Genomic DNA, 21,665 nt, shown 5'->3' with positions numbered 1-21,665 from the left:
TGCAGACGTCATAGTCATCTGGTTGCCAGCCTGAGATTACAATCCCCAAACCCTCCCGGCCCCTGGACTCTATTCTAGATGAACTTCTAGAGATGAACTTCTTTAATGTTTACGATGTCTTAAGGTGGGCTTTCCTTTACTTGCTGCAGAACCATTTTAACAGATTGGAATCTTAACAGGGTTGAAATGAGCTTTCAGAGACCATTCAAAATGCCCATCAGTAGGGTAGACTCTTTTCAAGAAGGGCACTCTTATCACAGGAATATTTAAATAGACGTTGACCATGACTTTAAAAATCCTTCATTGAGTGTGATTTCGCTCTAAGTGATTCTTTCAAACCTGATCATCTAAGATGAAAAGTAATTCTCACTGAGGTGTGAATGATGATGAGGTTGAACCTCTCTGCAGAGCATTTGCATTATCCCCAATGTGATAATTCAGATGAAGCTTTTTTTAGTAGAATGTGGAGGTGGGGGAGATTTTTTTGCCTCAAAACTTTCCAGGTGCTCCTTGCCTACTGTGTGTGAGTGGGCCACTCTCCTCTTCCTGTTCAGGGGTCTGTGTCTCATGCCCCTACTTTTGGAAGGTTGCTGAACCCTGACCAAAGAGGAAATAAACTGTAATGTGACTGCTGGGTTGACAAAACATGACACACAAAGGACTGCAGTGTCATAGGGACGTAAAGTGGAAAAGACCAAGGTCCTGTGGCCAGTGGGTGCAGAGGCTGAGGGGAATGGCAGACGAGTGGACGAACGTCACAAGAATCCCAGGGAAGCAGTGTTTTTTGTTTTTGTTTTACCTCAGGTCCATGCTTCTCTTTAACATACATCCTTTCCAGAGCTTATCTTATAAAAGTAATTTTTTTTGATGGGGGTTGGGGGGCGGGTACCAGGGATTGAACTCAGGGGCGCTCAGCCACTGATCCACATTCCCAGCCCAGCCCTATTTTGTATTTTATTTAGAGACAGGGTCTCACTGAGTTGCTTAGTGCCTCACTTTTTACTGAGGCTGGCTTTGAACTCTCAATCCTCTTGCCTCAGCCTCCCAAACTGCTGGGATTACAGGCATGTGCCCCCACGCCCAGCATATTTTTTGTTTTAAAATATAAATTATAATACCAGCTATGCTTTTAGATGCTGAGTGCCTTCTTCTAACTCAACATGCTGGCAGGACCTTTGTGAACATCTCGCCTCCCTCTGAGATGAGAACCACTGGGATGGATTGTTCCTGATTGATTCCATTGCTGATCAGCATCCCAGTGGTTCTTATGATTATGTATAAAACCATAGTAGAAACTGTAGTTTGTCCTCCTGCCTGTGACCCCAAACGGGAACATGTGTTCTCTCACTTCATATCTTGAACTACATACAACCAACTGGGCTACTGGGGAGAAATGTTTGTAGAAGATCAAAGGGCTGCGTTTTTGTGCTTAGTGGGAACGTAGTCAGCAAGGCCGATGGATTCACAGAGTGTCAGGCTGGACAGGGCCTCAGAAATCAAATTGATTTGTTCACTGTCTTAGAGGAGGACAAGGGCTCTGCCAGGGGAAGTGACTCACCAAGGCCAAGTGGTTAATGGTGGTTAGTGGATAGCTGACCTTGTGGTAAAAGTGTGAGAAGTCCAGGTTTTGCTTTGGGGTGTCATTTCTTAAAGAATTTAGATTTGCAGAGAAACTAAGCATGATTGGTTGTTCCATTGTGAGAGAGAGAAATGCAATCTGGAGACAAAGGTGTTGTGACCAGCCTAACTGCTAAGCTTATAAATATTGCTCCGTCATGGGTGCGGGAGGTGGCTTAACCAATGTTTCTCCCTGGTGCTGCAATTCTGTCTTGCAGATACGAGGCTTATCAGGTGCCAGGTTAGCTCAGCACTTCCCTGGTTCTGGCTTGGAGGACCAGAGGAGAAAAGAAGCCGTGTGCAGAGATGAACTGTGCTTGTGTTGGAGGCCGTGTGGCAAGTGGTCAGCCTGTTCTGCTGCTCCAAGGCTTTCCTTCTGCTTCAGGGAATGGCCCCCTCTTCCCTCATGTGGGAAGACCCAGCTTGGCCTGGTTAGGAGAGTTCATCTAGTCCTTCGCTTTGGGCCCTCTGCTGCCTAACCTCATGCTGAGATAAGGAGGATCCAGCTCCAACACCCAAGCTTAAAACTCCCTGGAAAATTCTCTGCGAAATGGAGATCCTTATTCTGGGAGATACAGTTAGGTCAGCTTCGTTAAGCTGTTAATTATTAAACACAATCAATGTCTTTTTAAAGTTTAATTTGGCCTCTTTTGGTTAGAAAAACTGAAGGTCATTCCTCTAAAGTCAAGACCCAGGAAATTCCAGTGTGTGTTTTTGGTGACACTCTGGGAAATAGGGGCTAGAGAAGAGGCAGGGGTGGAAGAGGTAAGTGCAGTGTGGGGGCTCTTGTTGGTTCTTGGTCATTACTGCCACCAAGGCACAAGGGGCAGCACAGCTGGCAAGGCCTGCGCCAGCTCAACTGGGGCTGTGAAACCTCTAATAATTTCAGGCCCTGACCAACCCAACAAGGGGGTACTGTGTGCCTCTAATAAGATGCAGGGGCCAGAGCCAGAAGTGGCCAGGCAATGAAAGCTGGCCATGTTTAAAACAAAGCGAAACAAATGAACACACAACAACAATAAGCCAGTTAAGGACAAAGAGACCTAGGTAAGCAAGGAGTCCCCAAACAGGTACTCATCATGTATACAGCATGACAGAGCCTTGTCTTGCAGGCCCCAGGGATGATCCTGTTCTGCGGGAAGGTTTCCCAACCATGTTTTCTTTTAAAGAGAGGCAGTGGTTTCAAAGCTGGCAGGGGACAGACTGAGGACACTGCAGATGAACCACGGCAAGCAAAAGAGAGGAAAGGAGGTTGTGACTATAGGTAGATCCTGGCACAGTACAACCCACCCTGGTGACCCTTCCAGGAAATAGCCAAACTGGGAAAGTCCCTCTGACCTTTCATTTGTAGACAAACTGGTTTGGTTGTTGGAACTGCCAAACCATGGTTTTAGGCTATGTACCATGTCAGAGCAGTAACCTTATAAAACACCAATACAAGTGTACAACAATGGGGCTATTCTTGGGTCCTAATTGTTCATAGAAGTGCTTCATTAATAATATTGGCCAGAGCAATGGCAACAGCCTTTTACTAGCACTTATTACGGGCAGACACAGTTTTCAACATTAACAATTCTGAAAGGTAAGAATTATAGTTTCCATTGTATAAATAAGGAAAATGAGGCTCTAAGAGGGTAAATTGTTCAAAGTAACCAGCTGGTAAGAGGCAGATTGCATCCTGATTTTCTAGACCCTAAAACCCATGCTTTTAGGTATTGCCATGGATTTGGCAGACATGAGAAAGTGCCTCCTAGACCTCCAGCTGCCAGGAGTGGAATTACCCAAGGGCCCACTGCCTCACTCCAGATCCATCCTGATGTTTGAAAAAGGCCCTGCTTCTCCTGGGCTGCTTCAGCAGACCCTTTCCTGAGAGACACAGGACTCCAATGGCCAAAGTCAGTGGGATGGTTTCCTGGTAGATTTGCAGAACTTTCCTTGGCCTGCTCTGGGTCCAGGACACTTCCAATCAACCTTCCTTCCCCATCTCGTTCTTTGGAGCTCAGTCAGTCTCAAGGTTCTTGCAGCTTCTCTCCCCATTTTCTATTCCAGGTGCTTTGCATAATTAAATTCTTGTATGCTTAAATCTCATTTCAGCCTTTGTTTCTTAGTAGACTTGAACTAACCAAGTCTTCTGGTACCATGCAGAATTTTCAGAGCAGCTTGGCCAGCCTGTAGCATAAATTGGGGGGGGGGGTCTAGAAAATCTCCCATTTCTCTTCCAATTCTGTGCTAAAAGCCTCCAGGCACAAGGCCATGCTGTGGTCCTCCCCAAGGTGGGGGTGGTGTTTTCTCTGCTAGTAATTTAGGTGGTTGGTCTTATCTCATCCATTGATTCATTCATTCATGCAAGAAGCATTTATTGATTTCTCACTATATTGTAGGCTCTGGGGATACAAAGATGAATGAATGTCAGGGAATCTGCTCTCCAAGAAATCACAGTCTAGTGGAAGAACAATTTGGCCAACAGATAAACAACATTAATTGCTTTAACTTTGTCTAGTGCTTTTCAATTTTCAAAGGGCTTCTGAATGTTTATCACTTAATCCTGATAAGCTGTACAACAGGCCAGGCAGGTATTAATACTCTCATTTTAAAGGAGAGGAAATTGAAGCTTGGGAAATGTACAATTATCCAGTAAATGGCAGAAATGGGATTTGAATCCAGTTTTCTGTGGCTTGGGTGAATGTGCTTGCCCAGAATCTCTCAGTAACTTCATTTATGTTGCTAGGAAATATTACAGAAGGTGTTCAGATCCTTGGCCTCAGTGGCTCAGGTTTTATCATCAGTCAGCATTGTCTTGGCTAAAGGAGTTTTAATTTCGAGCCTAATCATTGAAGCAGAATTTGGAGTGCTATCTTGTTACTTCATGTTTCCCTAAGTCCCTCACCAAGGACTGTCATGCCACACCCAACTTGACCAGGCCTCCCAGTTTTCTGGTGAGGAGTGAAAGAAAGTACCACCCCGAGAAAGTGGAAAGTGAAACAAACCAGCTGCTTTTCTGGTTTCAGCTGGTCAGGAACCTTCTGGTCAGCAGCATGGGGGAAAGTAAACACCCTGGGAGCTTTTGGGGGAAGTTGGATGATTGGGTTGGAGAGGTACAGAAGGAATGAGATTTTCTTCTGAATTTCCTACCTAGGTCTTATTATCACAGGTTCCCTTAAAGCTTTGGTTCTTGGTTGGGTGAAAATAAACCACATTTATGTGGCCCGCCCCCAAACAAAGCCCATTTGTCTGCCCTTAAACCTGCAAATCCAGACATCATTGTCTGTTTAGATTACAATTGATTCCTGAACCAGGAAACCAAGAAGAACCTGTTAAAAAGACCAGTTATTAATGGCCTCATTACAAGCCCGCATTGTGCCATTCGAGCCTAATTTACATAGAGAGGAAGCACATTTATAAGTGTCTGAAACAGATGAAGAAAGAGGAAACCTTTCACGGGGGCTGTGGTACCTCCTGCTTTGTTAGCAACACTGGGGTTTCCTGAACAACCAAACAGGGGCCTGCAGGCCTCCAGACCGGGTGCCCCGGGACTGGGCTTTCACCCAGGGCTGGCTGTTGGGACAGTGCCTCTTAAGGACTTTGATAAACTCATCCAGGGAAACTTTCCTGGGCTTCTTCGACTGAAGCAGCCCCAGAGATGCTGAGTCCAGGCCAGAAGTGGCTCTGGTGACCTGTTTGCCATGGTGGGGAAGCAGATTTCCCCTCAACTCTTTCTAGGCTTCTATCCTGGAGTCCGGTTGAGAGTTTGTGGTTAGGAAGCAGCCCACCCAGCAGGATCATTTCCCCCATGGTGGGTCATCTGCTAAACAGATCTGGGGTCAGGAACCTTGATTTCTAAATGCCGACCTACCCACTGGTACACCAGTAGTGGAGGAACCAGGGACAGTCAGTTTACATTCCCCTGCCTCCATTGCTCTGCCTGGTAAATGGAGATAGTTGCTTTTGTCACATGAATCTAGGGATACTGAACGGAACAATGTTCTGAGACTCTGGGTAGACAGAAAACTCCAAATAACCCTTTGCTCTTGAGTGAGGAGGGAGCAACTTGATTAGTTACTGCTAAGGAAAGCTCCTCCAAGGTAGAACGTGGAAGATGGTTGGAGGGCCCAACCCGGCCCCAGCTGAGAGCAGGCAGGGAGAACCACAGCAGACTTCATCCCCGGTGGACGGGGGGGACCCACTCTCTATTGGTTGTCATGGCAGCCTCAGCCGTGGAGCTATTTTTGTTCACGCTGAAGAGCAGGTAGGGTGGTTGGGGAGGGGAAGGGAAGAGCTGTCATCCTCTGCTTCAAAACAAAACAAAACAAAAAACCCTAACACTTTGAACAGTTCATTTTGAGCAGTAGGGCTGGGTAAAGGTCATAGAGGCCTGATAAACTCTCTCCTCCTGTCCTGCCCCCTTTATCCTGAAACTTGTGGCCTTGAGGAGGGCCAGGAGAATTACCTGGTGAATGCAGAAAAAAAGGTTCTTTGTTCACATGAGCTGGAAAAGACTGTAGATTCTTGACCAGCACCTGCCCCGTGCTGCGGGTCCACCGATGTGTTGTGGAGCCAGAGCACCCCAGGTGTCTGCAGCTGGCGCAGAAGACCTGGATGGCAAGGCAGGTTGGATGTGATAGGTGAGTCAGCCCCAGTTCCAAAAGCCAACAGCACTCTGCTGGCCTCTGGGAGTCAGCATGAGACTGCAGGACTGGCTTCGTCCTTCCTTTCTCCTCCTCCTTTCTCCTTGTTTCTGGGAAGGCAGAGTGGCCACCAGGAGTTTACTTGAAGTGTGAACTGGGAATGTGTCCTAAGGGCTCTGCCTTATGTTTTTGGCATTGTTATCATGTTGGGGATGATGACAATGGTGAGGACAATGGTTGATATCACTGCAATTTGTTCATTCTAATGCCACTAAATTTTCACCTCCTCCCTTCCTTTGATGCCAGTAAGTTACTTGGTGGGTCAGAGCCTGGCAATTCCACTGGCTCTTTTACCTTCTGTTTGATGACTGTGTGTGACTTTGGGGACAGCAGGTGACTTGTCAGGCTGGGTGTACTTGTTACTCTCTTTTGAGAGCTTTGTATTTGAAAGGGGTTAGTTGGACGGGAAATTCGATGCCCCTTAACCAAGGGGGGTGAACAAGGGCGGAGAATGAACTGTGGGCGATGACTGAAATGGAAAAGAAGTCTTGCTGCTTGCCAGGAAGCCAGGGGAGGCAGGGGCCGTTGAAACCCAAGATCCAGGTCCCACCATCGCAAGCCCTTCCCCTCCAGTTGGTGAACCTGCTTTTATTTACAGTGTAGCAAAGGATCCTTCCTTTGGGCCAGACTCGAGGCCTCCCTTTTTGCTTTCTAAGGACACAACAGTAACCAGGACACTGAATTTCTAAACTACTAGCCAATACAAACAAGATGAATATGGTGCCAAAAGGAGGAATGTTTATAGTCTCATTAAGAATCATTTTCGAAGCATTTTGTGAGCCAGGCTTGCGGTGCATTTTCAGACATCAGTTAATTATAGCATCTCACTCGTTCGAAAGCAGATAGAGCAGGGTGTTGGCTTGGTGACACTTTGGTTGCCACCAGTTCATGTTATTTTCTACGTTTAAAGGCAGAACTAGCTCAGGGTGTGATGGGGTGGTCAGCCACTCCTTAGTTCTGACGAGACTTTACAAAAGAGCTGGTATGTTTTGCTGGAGTGTCTGGAATTATTTTAAAACTGCATCTTCAATCTATATTGGATACAATTTCCTTTTCTATGGAAGTCCTTTTGCTGACAGGTCTTCAGTATGGAGACCTACCCCACTTTGCATGACTTTCCAGGGTCCTCTCAGACACTGAGCTCCCTTCCCCTCTGATACAGCACTCCCCAGGTGAGGCACCCTACCTGGCTTCCCATATCCCCTGTGTCTCATTGACCATCATGTCTTTGTGTCTTTAACCATGCTTTACCCCAGGGAAGTCCTTCCAACTCTTCCTAGTGGTGGTTTCCCCAGTAGCAGCAAGGACAGATATTTTCTCACCCTTGGGGGGCTTGGGATAGGCTTTGAATATTTGTTATTCATTGATGGGCAATGAGTGTTGGTGGAATAAGAGTGAATGATGAATTATTTTATTAATTTAAAGAGAAAATATCATACCTTTCTATTTCAGTTTGATGCTCAGCATCAAATTGCTCTTTGACTTAAGGTAGCCAGGCATGTCCTCTTCATCCAGAGTTTTTCTCAACTTTTTAAACTTCTGTCAGATTTTTCACGTGGCCACGCTTTTCTGAACACTTAGGAACATCCAGTCACCTAGTTTAGTTATATGTGTAGTCTCATGGTACAGATTCATGCTTGACGATAAAGTATCATGTGTTCTCTCACTTCTCACGTTGAAACCTCATCTTTCCAATTCAGTTAAGTTCCTTAAAGTCCGAAATTAGGGAGACTTTGCCCTTGGGATTCCCCCAGGGCTGGTGCTGGAGCTTGTGTATATTTATTATGTGGGTATTTATTATGTGATCAGGAAATGTAATAAGCTGAGATGTTAGAACATTTTACTCAGGACTTTGAGAAATCACTGTGTCAGGGTCTTGTCATCTTGGCTTAGGTAGTTACAGATGAGCATCTCAACAGCTGAGAAACCTCATCCTGAGTAGAAAAGCCCCTGGAAGTTTCTCTCTCTGTATCCCTGACCAATCTGTGTGGTGCTTAAATTTGGGTCCAGACCCGGGATACAGACACAGAAGGAACACAGCCCTTTCTTCTGGGGACTCCAACACTTGGGCTGCTTGGCTACTCATTTCTTCTGTGTTCTTCCAAGGAATCTGAATCTTTTCCACTTCTTTTATCAGCCACCCTGGAAGCCTGGAATGTGAACTGGGGACACCATCCCCCTTTCCCCTGTCCCCAGCCGCTTCATCTAGCTTGGACACACACATTGCCTGCCTGACCCTGGTGGCCGTTTCTGTTTCATTCCTGCTTTGACTAGAAATTTTGGTAGAAAACTACTCATTCTCAGTCGAAAGTTATCTCCCTTGTTTCCTTCTGTGTTCACTTTCTTTTTCCTTGTCATTCGTAATTTAGAGAAAGTAATTCAATGTGCTTATGCTACAGGCTTTTGTCCTGCCTTCCCACCTTCACTTTACCTTTTTTAAAAATAAAAATAATAATAATAAATTTTGTTTAGCCAAACGGAAACAGTACATCAAAATAGCTTTTCCCAACCCTCAGTCATTTGGGAACGAACAGCATGATTTTGGGCTTATTTTTGTACCATGGTTCTATTATTTTTAAAAACCACCTTCTTGAAATATAATTCATATGCCATACAATTTGCCCAGTTAAGGTGTGTAATTTAGGAGCTGGGAGTATAGCTCAGTGGTAGAGTGCTTGCCTTCTGGGTTTGTTTCCCAGCACTGCAAAAAACCAAGTATATATTTCTAGTATACCAGTTGTTCATTTTTTAAAATTGTATTAAAATATATGTAACACGGTATTTGTCATTTAAACCAGTTTTGAGTATAAAATTCAATGGCATTGATTGCATTTACAATACTGTGTCACCATTACCATATCTGCCCCCACAGTTTGTTCACTGTGCTCTTAACTTTATATTCTCTTTGTCAACTCTTATTTATATTCTAAGCATATTTACTGTAAAAAGAAACTGCCCCTGTAAATGAAAAACCACCATTTCTCAATGTAGATAGAAGGTGACAATAAAATTTAGACAATAAAAAACCAAACATTGGTATTATATTCTCCAAGATCTGGATGCTGACGGAGCCTGCTGACTGAAGGCCTCTTCCCACCTTCTGGTCTTCTGTTATAAGTGGAACTGAAAGAATGGAAAGGACTGCTATCGTAATATGAAGGCCAGTGTAGTTGAGCATTTGCTGTTCACTGAAGACTCATCCTTGCAGCCTCGGAGTGCATGGCTCATGATGTGCAGAACCTTGGCAGGTGAATAGGAGCGTGCATTTGGAGGTTAAATTTCCATACAGCATGCACTGTGTGACTTGGACAACTTACATTTCATCTGTGAAATGGGCAGAATCATACCAATCTCCTAGCTGTTGTGATAAAGTGGAATTATCTATGCTGCACATTGCACGATCCCTGGCATGCATAAATGTGCAGTGAATGCTGTTGTGGTTGTTTTCAGGAACAGTATTTGTTTATACCTTCCCCAAGGCTAAGCATTACCTTAAAGAGAAGTCAGCTTGTGTACTCTGAAAAAAGCTCTTAAGATCAGCAGAGCCTTTCTTTTGCCCCTGCCTTTGGGTGTGCCTGAGGAGAAGCAGGTGCCCTGCAGAACGAGAGGCAGTAAGCTGCGCTGGAAAATAAGAGGGTGCAGCTGTGGGTCAGAGGCTGCCAGGGCGTTCAGGACCCTGCCTGCTTGGTGACATTAAGACTGTCTTGACTTACACCCCATTTTTTGGAACGTGCCCATTCACCTTGGTGCTGGGCTGCAGCCCACCTAAGGCGAAGTGGCAGCAGGCCTTAGCAGCAGTGAAAGCCTGTCGGTCTCAGGAACTGCAGAGTCACAAGCCCAGATCAGGAATAGCAATGGACTCAGCCTTCCACCGCCAGGACCACATCCAGAGAGGAGGCAGGGCAGAGGCCAGGGGTGCTTGGGGGTGCGGTGGGGGTTCTAAGTCTGCCCATCGCCTGTTGCTTGACTCAGCTATTTCATTCCTACCAGGCCCAGAAATTCTATCTATGAGGTGAGAATAGATTAGCGATCCCTGTCTGACATGTTGTTGGGAGGATCCAGGGAGATGGAGAGTATGGAGCAGTCACCACAGTATTCAACACGTGGTCACTTTCATTGTTCTCCTTATTAGTAATAATAGTGTGTCACCAGCTCTCCTGCCTTGTAGGGAGTACTGCATGGGGCTTAGGTGTGGATCCAAGTGCTTGCATATGCTGTTTACAGTAAATTCATTGTTTCCAAACCTGAACAATGTATAACCTCTCATAAAAGAAAAAAAAAAAAACAAAAACCATTATGAGCCTTTTGTGTTGACAGATTAATTATTTTGATGTTGTTTAGACACATATCAACATATTTAGCTCCTTATGCTTACTGTTTTTTCCCAACTCTGAAAGCAAAACAGATAAATAAGAGACAAATATAGGCATAAAATAAATAAAAGGCAGTAGATGACATGGGTTCTGTTGAAGAGAGTGCTGGTTTTTCTGAGCGGTGTTGTGAGTATAGCACTGAGACTGTGGTCTTGTGGTTCTGTGGAGGCCTGTCGCATCTCCCCTGTGGCATTTCCAGATCTTGGATCTCCCACCACTTTTCTCTATTTAAAGCAGTGTGCAGGGAAACCTTGTGTTCACTAGCGGAATGCCTCATTTACATATCATCCACCCCTCTCCTTTCCTCACCAGACCCCAACATTTAGCATAGCATGATCTAGCCACAAAGTGTTTGCAAAGACAAACACGGAAATGAGCTTCCAAAATTCCAATTATAACGTGACAGTCGTGTGGGCAATCTGAAATATCCTTGCATTGCATTTTAAAGACTTTATCTAGATGAAGAGCCCAAACACAAATCCTTACGAGGAATATATCTGAGGACTTGGGTCAGTCACTCGTTTGAGAAATGGTGATTCACATGAGAACAGATCCTCAGAGCATTTGAGGCAGCCTCTAAGATTCAGCCCAATGTCAAAAAAGAGAAATAGGCAAAACCAAGGAACTGGACAAGAGTGTAAAAGAGATGAGGGACCTAATTTGTCACTGAGCTGCTTGGCAGCAAGGGCAAAAGATAAAACATGCCATGTTAGCTTGTTCTTATTGTCTAAGAAGAGAAGCAGGCCAATTCTCTGCCATGAATTCAGGTATTTGTCATGTGGTCCTTTATAGATTTGGGGTTACTGGATTCATGAAGATGGTCTTTCTGTATTTTCTCTAGACCTTACAGGAGCTAAGGAGATTTTGTTATATTTTAAATCAGCAAAGTTACTGTTGTCATCTTGAAAATGTTTTATACTGTGGAGGAACCTTGGGGTTCCCAGGGTGGCTTCATTCAGAGCATTTAGTATTTGAGTCACTGGCAGCAAAGATGGTATTGTCTTCAAGGGGTGGGATAGGGATGGAAGAGGGGGTCTCCATATTCAAGTGGGAAAGTTTGAGTTCATCCCACTTTGTCAGGTGGGTTTCAGTGGTGCTCTTGTCTGAGTTGGCTTTTCCTTCAGAGGAAGCTTTTAGTCTGCTGAAGTGCTTGGCCCCTGGCCCCTTGAGACACCCAGCTTCTCTGTAGTAAGAGGTCGCTGTGACTTGTCAGTCGGCGCCACTAGCATTGCCTTACAGAGTGAATGACAACCTGCCTGACTTCCTGAAATGAGTGAGCTGCTGGTAGCTATCTAAAGTGATTCCTTGAGTGGACCAGCTGGAAGGAAGTGTTTATGTGGCCCCTCTGAACGCTGGGGAGTTGCTGCCAAGTGCTACACTGTTAGGATCAATCTCATTTATGTCAAGATGGGCTCCGCTGGCACGGTGATTAGCCAAGGGATTCAGTTGCTACTTTTCTTATCAGCCCACCCCCATGATCAAAGCAAGGCTTTGGAAAATATGAAAAACGCGTGAAAGTGGAGAAGAAGGGAAAATAGGAGCGAGGGAGCAAAGGAGTGATGCAGAATCCAGATGCACATTTTCTTCTGACCTTTTAAAAGGCATTTTTGAAATACAGTTGAAATCCTGTGGCATATAAGATATATAATTTTATATTATTGAAAAAAAAATTTTTTCTTTTGCTCCATATGTCACGAGCTTTTACCTGTGTCACTTGAAACTCTACAAAAAGAACGTTTCTAATGTTCTTCCAGACAGGCTGCCTTGAGTTTTTTTCACTATTGAAAAGGCATCTTGGTTCATTATCTTTGACTACACTTTGCACAGTTGTTCTCCTCCTTAGGAGAGACTTCTGGAAGAAGAATCTGTGACAAAAAGGGTAGGCATTCTAAAGCCTTTCTCCTTCTCTGGATTGGATGTGTGGCTTTCCAGAAAGCCTGCTCTTGCCAGCATCAAGCCAGAGCATCTGCCCCTCAGTGACCTTCAAACAGCACACAGAGCAATTCATTTTCTTTTCTTTTTTTTTTTTTTTTTTTGTGGTGCTGGGGATCGAACCCAGGGCCTTGTGCTTGCAAGGTAAGCACTCTACCAACTGAGCTATCTCCCCAGCCCATGAATTCATTTTTAATTTGAGAAGTAAAAGAGCAACACATTATTTTTTATTTACATCTCGGAGATGACTAGTGAGAATGGTATTTTATTTTATTTTTTTAATTGGGGAGGGAATTTTTTTTTTTTCTTTTTGGGGAATTACCTACTTACTGGGTGTTGGGTATTTAAAGAGATTTTTATGACCTCCTCTTTACATGAAAGATATTAGCCCCTTGTCATATTTATTTCAAATTTTTAACTAGTTTGCAATTTGCCATTGAATTTTTTGGGTCACACCTTTATTGAGATACAATTCACATGCCATAAAATTCACCCACCTAAAGTGTACTGTTCAGTGTTTTTTTAGTCTATGTATAGATTTGTGCAATGATCATTATAACCCAGTATCAGCATTTTATTCCTTTGTATTGCTGAATAATATTTAGTTGTATGGATATACCACATTTTGCTATCTGATGAATGTTTGGATTTTTTCCATCAGTTTTGTTTGTTTCCAAAGTTTTAAATTCATGTCCTCAAGTCTGTGGCTCATTTAGATGGTGATTCCTTCAGTTGTTTGATTAATAAATCTCCCAAATCGACATTTCCTTCATATTTTCATCATTTTAATTTTTAAAATTTGTTTTATTTTTGTTTCACATTTCAACCTACAATTCACTTACATTTAATTTTGGAGTTATAAATAAGTTTAAATAATACCCCATTATGCCCCAACTCCTCTAGTAGCTGATATTTTCCAGTTGTGTCTGCTGAGTCATCTTCTCACCGACCATTTCCTTTCCTTTGTACTGATTTATTTTTAAAAAGACTTTATTTTTTAGAGTAGTTTTAGGTTCACAGCAAAATCAAGTGGAAGGTACAGAGATGTCCCCCACACTCCCTGTCCCTATGTACACACAGCATCCCACACTGACAACATCCAGCATCCAGAATGGTACACTTGTTAAAATAGGTGAGCCTCTTGGACCCATCTTTATCTCTCAGAGTCCATGGTTTATATTAGAGCTTCCTCTTGGTGTCTGTATTCTATGTGTTTGGACAGATGTGTGAAGATATGCATCCATCTCATAGTATCATGCAGAGTATTTTCTCTGCCCTAAAAATCCTCTATGCTCTTCCTATTCATCTCTTCCTCCTCCCCAACCCCTGATAACCACTGATCTTTTTATTGTCTTCTTTTGCCTTTTTTTAGAATGTCATATAGTTGAAGTCATATAATATGTACTCTTCTAATCCTCCTTTCATTCAGTATGTGCATTTAAGTTTCCTCCATGTCTTTTGCAGCTTGATTGGGCTTAGTTCTTTTGAGTGCTGAGTAATATTGCATTATCTGGTTGTATAATAGTTTGTCAGTTCACACACTGAAGGACATCTTGGTTGCTTCCAGCATTTGGCATTTATGGATAAATGTGCTATAAACATCTATGTGCAGGTTTGTGTGTATGTAAGTTTTTAACTTATTTGGGTAAACCAAGGGGCATGATTGCTATATTGATGGTAAAATTATATTTAGTCTTGTAGAATATTGCCAGACTGTCTTTCTAAAGTGGCTGTACCACTTTGCTTTCCGTCCAGCAATGAAAGAAAGTTCCTGGTGTTCTGCATCCTTGTGGGCATTTGGTGGTGTTGTTCTGAATTTTGGTCATTCTACTAGATGTGTATTGGTCTGATATCTTTGACTTTTTTTTTTTTTTTTTTGGTATTGGGAATTGAACCCAGAGGCACTTTACCATGAAGTCACATCCCCAGTCCTTTTTATTTTTTTACTTGGAGACAGGGTCTTGCTAAGTAATTTGCTTGCTTAGTAATGAGCTTGCTAATTTGCTGAGGCTAGCTTCAAACTTTCAATCCTCCTGCCTCAGAAGCTGAGTCCTTGGGATTACAGGCATGCATCAGTGTGTCCAGCCCACTGACAGTTTAGTTTGCATCTCCCTGATGGTGTAATATGTAGAGCATCGTTTTGCGCACTTATTTGCCATTTGTATATAGGTGTGCACACACACAATCTTGTACATAACCTTTCATGGAGGCCTGTCAATCAATGAATCCTCATGAAGAACCACTTCCTTGGAGCTCTGGTAGGTTCTTGGTTATCTCATTTGTGCCATGCCCCACATGTCTACCTGCCCCTGCTCACCTTCTTTGAACCTGGGCGTGCCCCAGTTTTCCAAGACAAATGTTGACTATGGTACTGATCTGCAACCTGGTTATACTGACCTAAGGCTTGTTGAAAATGATTGCTTCTCATTGTTACTTCTATTGGCCAAACTTGATTCTGAGGTGTTATGACTTTTTTGGACAACACAGGTTTTCTTCTGTGTTCCAAGGATGACTTTTAAGTACGTAGTTCCTTCTTGACTCCTTTCCTCACAACCATTTGACCCTGCAGAAGACCTTAGTGAAGCTTCCAGAAGCTTGTTGATTAAGCCTAGACTCAGCCTTCCCCTCCACTTTTGCTGTTACCCCGACTTTGGGGCCTACGGTGGTTGACTTTTCCCCACTGGATCCTCTGACTTCCTGAGATATTCCCTTCAGCTTAAATTTGTTTAACATTCAAAACCTTTTCCTATGTGGTAGTCTTTGGGGTTCTTGTGGTATAGAGTAAGCCAACTTATTCTTTCTTCTGTTCCCATTCAGTGATGTCCTCTGTTCTGTAGATTCTGGCTGTGACTCAGTCACTGACACAGAGCCTGAGGACGAGAAGGTCCTTCCCTACTTGAAGCAGCAGAACCTGCCAACGAAGACTCCACCTGGGAACCTGATGGTGGTGCAGCCGGACCGCATTCGCTGTGGGGTAGGCACTGCTGGTGGCCTGGGGGAGCCATGTTAGAACATGGGTTTATAATGGATGTCTTTGTCACAGAAAAGGGAGGAGGTCTTATGTTGCACCTCAGTATAATTTCCGCCTTCCCTTGGGGTTTCCCTTGGGACCCCCATGTCCTGGGTCTTGGACTTCTTGTCCTTTAAGTCAGTCAAAGAGCAATGAGCCCAGGAATGTATGTATCATTAATCTAAAACTTTCATTTTATAGGTCAGTTACACAGAACATGCAGGACAGCAGTAGATATGAACATTAGCAGATACTTGTGCTGTCCTTGGGGTTAGAGGCCTGCATCTGTTCCTGCTGGTCCGGCACTGAGAGCTTGCTTTTTTGTCACCTGGCCACTGGTTTGGCCCGAGAGAGTGCCTTGCAACTTGATTGCTGAAACTCTCTAGCCAATACTGCTTGATTAAAGGATTGGAGAAACACCTAAGTTTCGTGTGACTGGCACTTTTAGTGCAGAGCCTATTTTAACAGGTGACTCAGTGTGATGGTCCAATAGATGAGCCACTGCCATTCATCAACAGATGAGCAACTAACATGGTAGTGATAGTTTTCATCATTTTCCTATTCCTGATGGAAAATGTGTAACTTTCTTTCTTTTCTAATATTTATTTATTTATTTTTATTTTTTAACATGTACATAGGGTAATACTGTTTCATTCTTCTCTCTTTCTCTCTTGCAGTTCTAGGAATCAAACCCAGGGCATGCTAGGCAAGCACTCTACCACTGAACCACATCCCCAGTCCCCAAAATACGTAGCATTTATGATAGTTTGGGGCAGTGAAATGCTTTCCTCATGGTTACAAGCTCTTAGCTAAGCTTGTCACTATTGTCTCAAGACGGCAGGGTGAGAGAGTCTTGGTGATGGGAAGCATGGACACCAGCTTCCTTGCATTTGGGAATAGGTTTCTGTGCAGTCATGGCCCCAGGACAGTGGGCAAGGGCTCCCTCTGTGGGGTTTCAAACTGCTCCTTTGGACTCAGTTTGACCCACAGACATGTTTGGTTTGAACATCACAGTGTTTTAAAAATTAGTCATAAAAATCTGTGTTTCAAGCTTCCTTTGAATCAGAAGCTGGTATTATTAGTCCTGAGGTGACCAGCCTTTGCGTGGGATGTGCATCCTCCGGCTGGTGCTCACCACTTGCTGTTCATCTTACTCAGCTCATTTCACTCCCTTCCCTCACTGACCAGGCCTGTGTGGGCATTTTAGTTTCACTTTCCCATACTGCTTCCTGCCTTCCCCTCTGATGTCAGGTCGGTGAGTGACTGTGGGTGTCTGGAACTGAAGCACGTTGCCCTCCCCTTGCCTCTCTGATTTTCTGGGTTCTCATTCCTTTTCCCATCGGGGCTGACTATTAACCCAGGGTTCTATTTGTTGTGTTCTCTGGGTGATGTTGGGTCCTGACTGTCAACAGGATGGACACACATTCTCTTTGACTTCTCACTTCCCTGGGGTAAGGTGCATGTAGGACAGGGCTGGGCCTGCAGCAGGAGTGACCACAACCACAGTTGTGTGCTCAGGCTTTGTACCTAGAATCTGCCCCTTCCTCCATCTCCTGCGAAACCCAAGCTTGCTGTACCTTTCTTGTGGCCCTTGTCATAAAGGTCTACTGTGAGGACTTTATAGCAAGACCTTAGAATGAACAGAAATTTCTTTTTCCCCCTGTTATTTCATGGACCAGCCTTACCAGGTCAGTCTAAAAGGACCACTTCCCAGTTTAACCAGCCCAATAAAAACAATACAGTTTGAGGATCCCCTAATCTGAAATGTTGGAGACAGAAATATCTTGGATTTCAGATTTTTGGATTATTTGTATATACATAATGAAATATGTGGGGAAAGGGAACCAAGTCTAAAAAATTCATTTATGTTTCATGCATACCATATACACATAGCCTGAAGATAATTTTTTTTTATGGTGCTGGGGATTGAACCCAGGGCCTTGTGCATGCAAGGCAAGCACTCTACCAACTGAGCTATATCCTCATCCCTCTGAAGATAATTTTATATAATACTCTTAGTGTTTGTAACTGTGTTTGGTCTGCAACCCTGTCATGTGAAGTCAGGTGAGGAATTTTCCTCTTGTGGCACCACATAAGTGCTCAAAAACTTTCAGATTTTGAAACATTTATTAGTTTAGATTTTTAGGTTAGGGATGCTCAACCCTTAATTCCTTTTGGTAAACTCAGAGTGAGATTTTTTTATTATATGTTCTTTTTAGTTACACATGACAATAGAATGTATTTTGACATATCATACATATATGGAGTAAACATGGGGTACAACCCATTCTTGTGGTTGTACATGACGTGGAGTTACACTGCTCATGTGTTCATATATGAACATAGGAAAGTTCTGTCAGATTCACTCTACTGTCTTTCCCATTCCCATCCCCCTCCCTTCCTCCCATTCCCCCATCCAATCTGGTGAACCTCCAATCCAGTGAACCTTCACTCCTCCTCCCCACCCCACCCCGCCCTGGCCTATTGTGAGTTAGCATCAGTGTGAGATCTTATAGCAAAGTAAAAGAGCTGTCTAAGTTGCTTAATACCTTGGAAAAATTACCCCCCCATCCCCTGCCATCTGCCAATGAGTTATTTTTGCCCCTCCAGGAACAGCCTAAGGAGTAGAGCCCCGTCCAGGCCAGGGCCTCTCACCCCTCATGGTGCAGAGGAGTCACCTGGCTTCTTGTTAAAATGCAGACTCTAGGTCCATGGTCCAGAGGGACTGGACAGTCTGCTTTTCTACCTAGCTTCAGGGGTGCCAATGCTGCTGGTCCTTTGGCTGCCTTTGGAATAATAAGACTAGTCTAGAACAGCACTTCTCAAACTACCCACGGCAGAGGACTTTTTTAAAAAAAATTTCAAATTTTGCAATGATGCAGTGATTTTCTGAAAAGCAATGAAAAAAGAAATGCTATAAAATGAAATTAAAAGACAATGACCTACAAGCTCCAGGCTTTAAAAAATTACTAGTACATTGAACAGACATAAAATAACTCCATAAAATTGATATAAGGGGTTATAAATGTTTACTATTGTCTTTGGCAACTTGTCTTGTTGGGATAGTAGCCCAGAGTTCCTTGCCTGGCCCTGGACTGCTGAGCCTACCGTGCTCTGGATCACCCTTGCTAGAGAGAGCTGGGGCTCAGGGAGCCAGGGAGACCCTTAGCCTAGCACCCTAAGGGACCTAGGAGGGAGAGGGGACCATGACCTGTCTCCCATACCAGGCAGAAACCACTGTCTACGTCATTGTGAGATGTAAGCTGGATGAGAGGGTGGCAACAGAAGCAGAATTTTCTCCTGAGGATTCTCCGGCCATAAGGGTGGAAGCCACTCTGGAGAATGAGTACACGGTGTCTGTGAAGGCTCCCCGTAAGTAGCCCAGAGGTGACAGGTCAATAGTGCTTACCTGTCTTCTGAAATATTATTATTCTCAAGCTTATTTACTATTCCATCACCCACGCTGACATGGTCACTTTGAATAGTTTTGATAATTTCACACGTTTTTAAAAAGCAGTCCATTGTTTTAATTTGCATTTCCTTGATTACTAAAGAGGCTGAATGTTTTTCCATGTCCTCTACTTGTGGCATTTCCTCTTTTGAGAATCGAATCTTTGTGGTTGGTGTATTTTTAATTTTTTCTTTCCCCTCAAAACCCCTTCCGGTGGTGTAGAACCCTGCCCCAGGAAGAGCACGCAATAATGACAGCAGGCAGAGCAAGCCAGTCGGTCCCACTGGCCCTGTGTGGCAGAAACAGTGTCATCTCCCAGGATCCTCCACCTGTGACCTCTGGCCTTTGTATGAAGTGCCTCAAACCCAGCTTCTTGTTCACTGAGGCACTAGGCCTACAGTAGAAAGCACAACAGAGGCAAATCCTTCCAAATTTAAATCACACACCCAGTGAGGACATTTGCTCTGACTTGGCCCTGCCATATGTGGCCTACTCCCCTTCCACTTCCACCCTTTGCCTCGCTTGCCCCCCAGCAGGCCTCCGAGACCTTTCTCCCAGTCCCCAATTAGTATCTTCCCCATTCCTGAAGCCATCACTGTCTGGATGCTTTCCCCTGGACCCTTGTTTTTCCTGGGCATTTTCACAATATCTTTTCTCTGTTTAGACCTTTCTTCCGGGAATGTTTGTCTGAAGATATATTCTGGGGACTTAGTGGTGTGTGAAACCAATATCAGCTATTATACTGACATGGAAGAAATTGGGAATTTATTGTCCAGTGCTGCAAATCCTGTGGAGTTCATGTGTCAGGTAAGGATGCTGAACAGGAAGCCTGAGCTCTCTGGGCATGTCATTTCTGCTCTTGGTTTTTAGCCTTGAATCTGCTGGGCAGGAGATAACTGGACATCTTTAAAATCTGACCGTCTTCACTTTTGTGTTCAGGCCTTTAAAATTGTGCCCTACAACACAGAGACCCTTGATAAACTGCTCACCGAGTCCCTGAAGAACAACATTCCTGCCAGCGGACTGCACCTTTTTGGAATCAACCAGCTGGAAGAAGAAGATATGATGACAAGTAAGTCTACAGTCAGACCTGGAACCACGCAGGTGCTTTCTGCAGGTCGCTGTTCTACTGCCCATCCTATGAGAAGGGCTCAGAGATTCTTTTCAGTCATACATCTGAATCCAGTCGAGTGTCAGTCACTTAGCCATGGGGATACCTTCTGAGAATTGCAGTCAGGTGATTTCGTCATTGTGTGGGTCTCCTAGAGGGCACTCACAAACCAAGCTGTCATGACCTGCTTCACACTGAGGCTTTGTGTATATGTATATATATATATATGGGTTAAGATGAGCAGAAAGACTTGAGGGTAAATCAGGCACAAAAGAAGATGGTGCAAAAAGAGACACAGTAGATATAACATGTAATGTATGAGGCTGCTGCTGGGGTAACCCAGCAGATTATTTTTTTTTAATAAGTATAAAGTAACAAAAACTGTGGTATAGTGAATACACAAACCAGCAACATATCATTTGCCATCATCAAGTGTTATATACTAAACGTAACTGCCTGTGCTTTTACACAACTGACAGTGCAACAGGTTTGGTCACATCGGTGTCATCGCAAACATGCATAGTATCTTGTGCTTATGATGTTAGATGGCCACGCATCACTAGGGGATGGATTTTTCCCTGGCATCCTAATCTTACAGGACCTCTGCTGTTGATGAATAGTTGTCAAGAGAGACGTAACTGCACTTCACCCCCTTCTAGAAACACATGTGGTTCCCACTCGCCCTCTGGGTAACATTCAAAGCCTCAGCCTACTAACAAGCCCTGCCCCAGGGCTGCTGCCCTCACCACTCTCTGCCTGTCCCTTGGCTTCTAGGCCCTGCTGTATGGATGGGATGAACTTCTCTCACCTGTGTCTTACCACGCCACTCATGGGAACAGTTTCCTTGTCTCCACCTTGGTTGCCACTGGCCTGCCTCTTTTCTCCTCACCTCCCTGCAGCAGCTCAGAGAGTGCTTCCTCTGGGAGGCCTTCTTCAAACCTCTACCTGTTCTCCACCTGGAACAGGTGTCCCCTAGCATGCTGGGGCTCTGTCCTAGTGCTTGCCAGCTGAGTCTATCCTTTTTTCTAGGTTCTCAGCTCAGCAGTGAGTGCAAATGTTCCCAGATGGCGGGCTCCTCATAGACCTAGACCAGTATCTGCCCCATGAGGGAGGATCAGGGCCTTGTACGAAAGTGGGATAGTCTGCCACTTATACAAGGACAGTGCCCAGTGCTCTGGACAGGATGCCTTTGCAGTGTTTTGTGGACACCATTCTTCTGTCAGACCACAGCGGCCCTGCCCAACCCATGGCTTCCCTCTGCCTGTGTCACAGGCTTCTGTAACCTGAGGACCATAGGCTGGTCCTGGGGGCGCTCTCTTTCTTGTTGCCTTTCCTCACCTACTATGGAATGTTCTTGCAACACTTCTGGTACATATTACTACTCTATATGCCTACACTCAGGGCTCAGGAGAGAATATTTCATAGCCTGACAGTGTGGGAACTTGGGGATAGTTTTAGACCCTTCTTTTCAAAGATCATAACCTGA

General features: G+C 44.3%; 1 protein-coding gene across 2 annotated transcripts in view; it reads left to right on the top strand.

Moving 5' to 3' along the window:
• Window positions 1-21,665, top strand: part of Pik3ap1 (phosphoinositide-3-kinase adaptor protein 1) — a 130,769-nt gene that overhangs the window by 51,737 nt on the left and 57,367 nt on the right. Inside the window, exons 1-5 of one of the 2 annotated variants that reach the window (XM_047552353.1) lie at window positions 6,099-6,239; window positions 15,425-15,581; window positions 18,845-18,989; window positions 19,733-19,875; window positions 20,008-20,140. In XM_047552353.1, coding sequence (XP_047408309.1) covers window positions 6,214-6,239; window positions 15,425-15,581; window positions 18,845-18,989; window positions 19,733-19,875; window positions 20,008-20,140 — 604 coding nt within the window. In that variant the 5' untranslated portion in view covers window positions 6,099-6,213. Of the gene's footprint in view, window positions 1-6,098; window positions 6,240-15,424; window positions 15,582-18,844; window positions 18,990-19,732; window positions 19,876-20,007; window positions 20,141-21,665 lie in introns of those variants that run through there. The other variant, XM_047552352.1, reaches the window with a different exon arrangement.

This window comes from Sciurus carolinensis, chromosome 5 (assembly GCF_902686445.1).
Source record: "Sciurus carolinensis chromosome 5, mSciCar1.2, whole genome shotgun sequence".
Classification (NCBI taxonomy): domain Eukaryota; kingdom Metazoa; phylum Chordata; class Mammalia; order Rodentia; family Sciuridae; genus Sciurus; species Sciurus carolinensis.
Note: the sequence above shows the minus strand (reverse complement) of the source record. Positions and strands in the feature narration are given on the sequence as shown.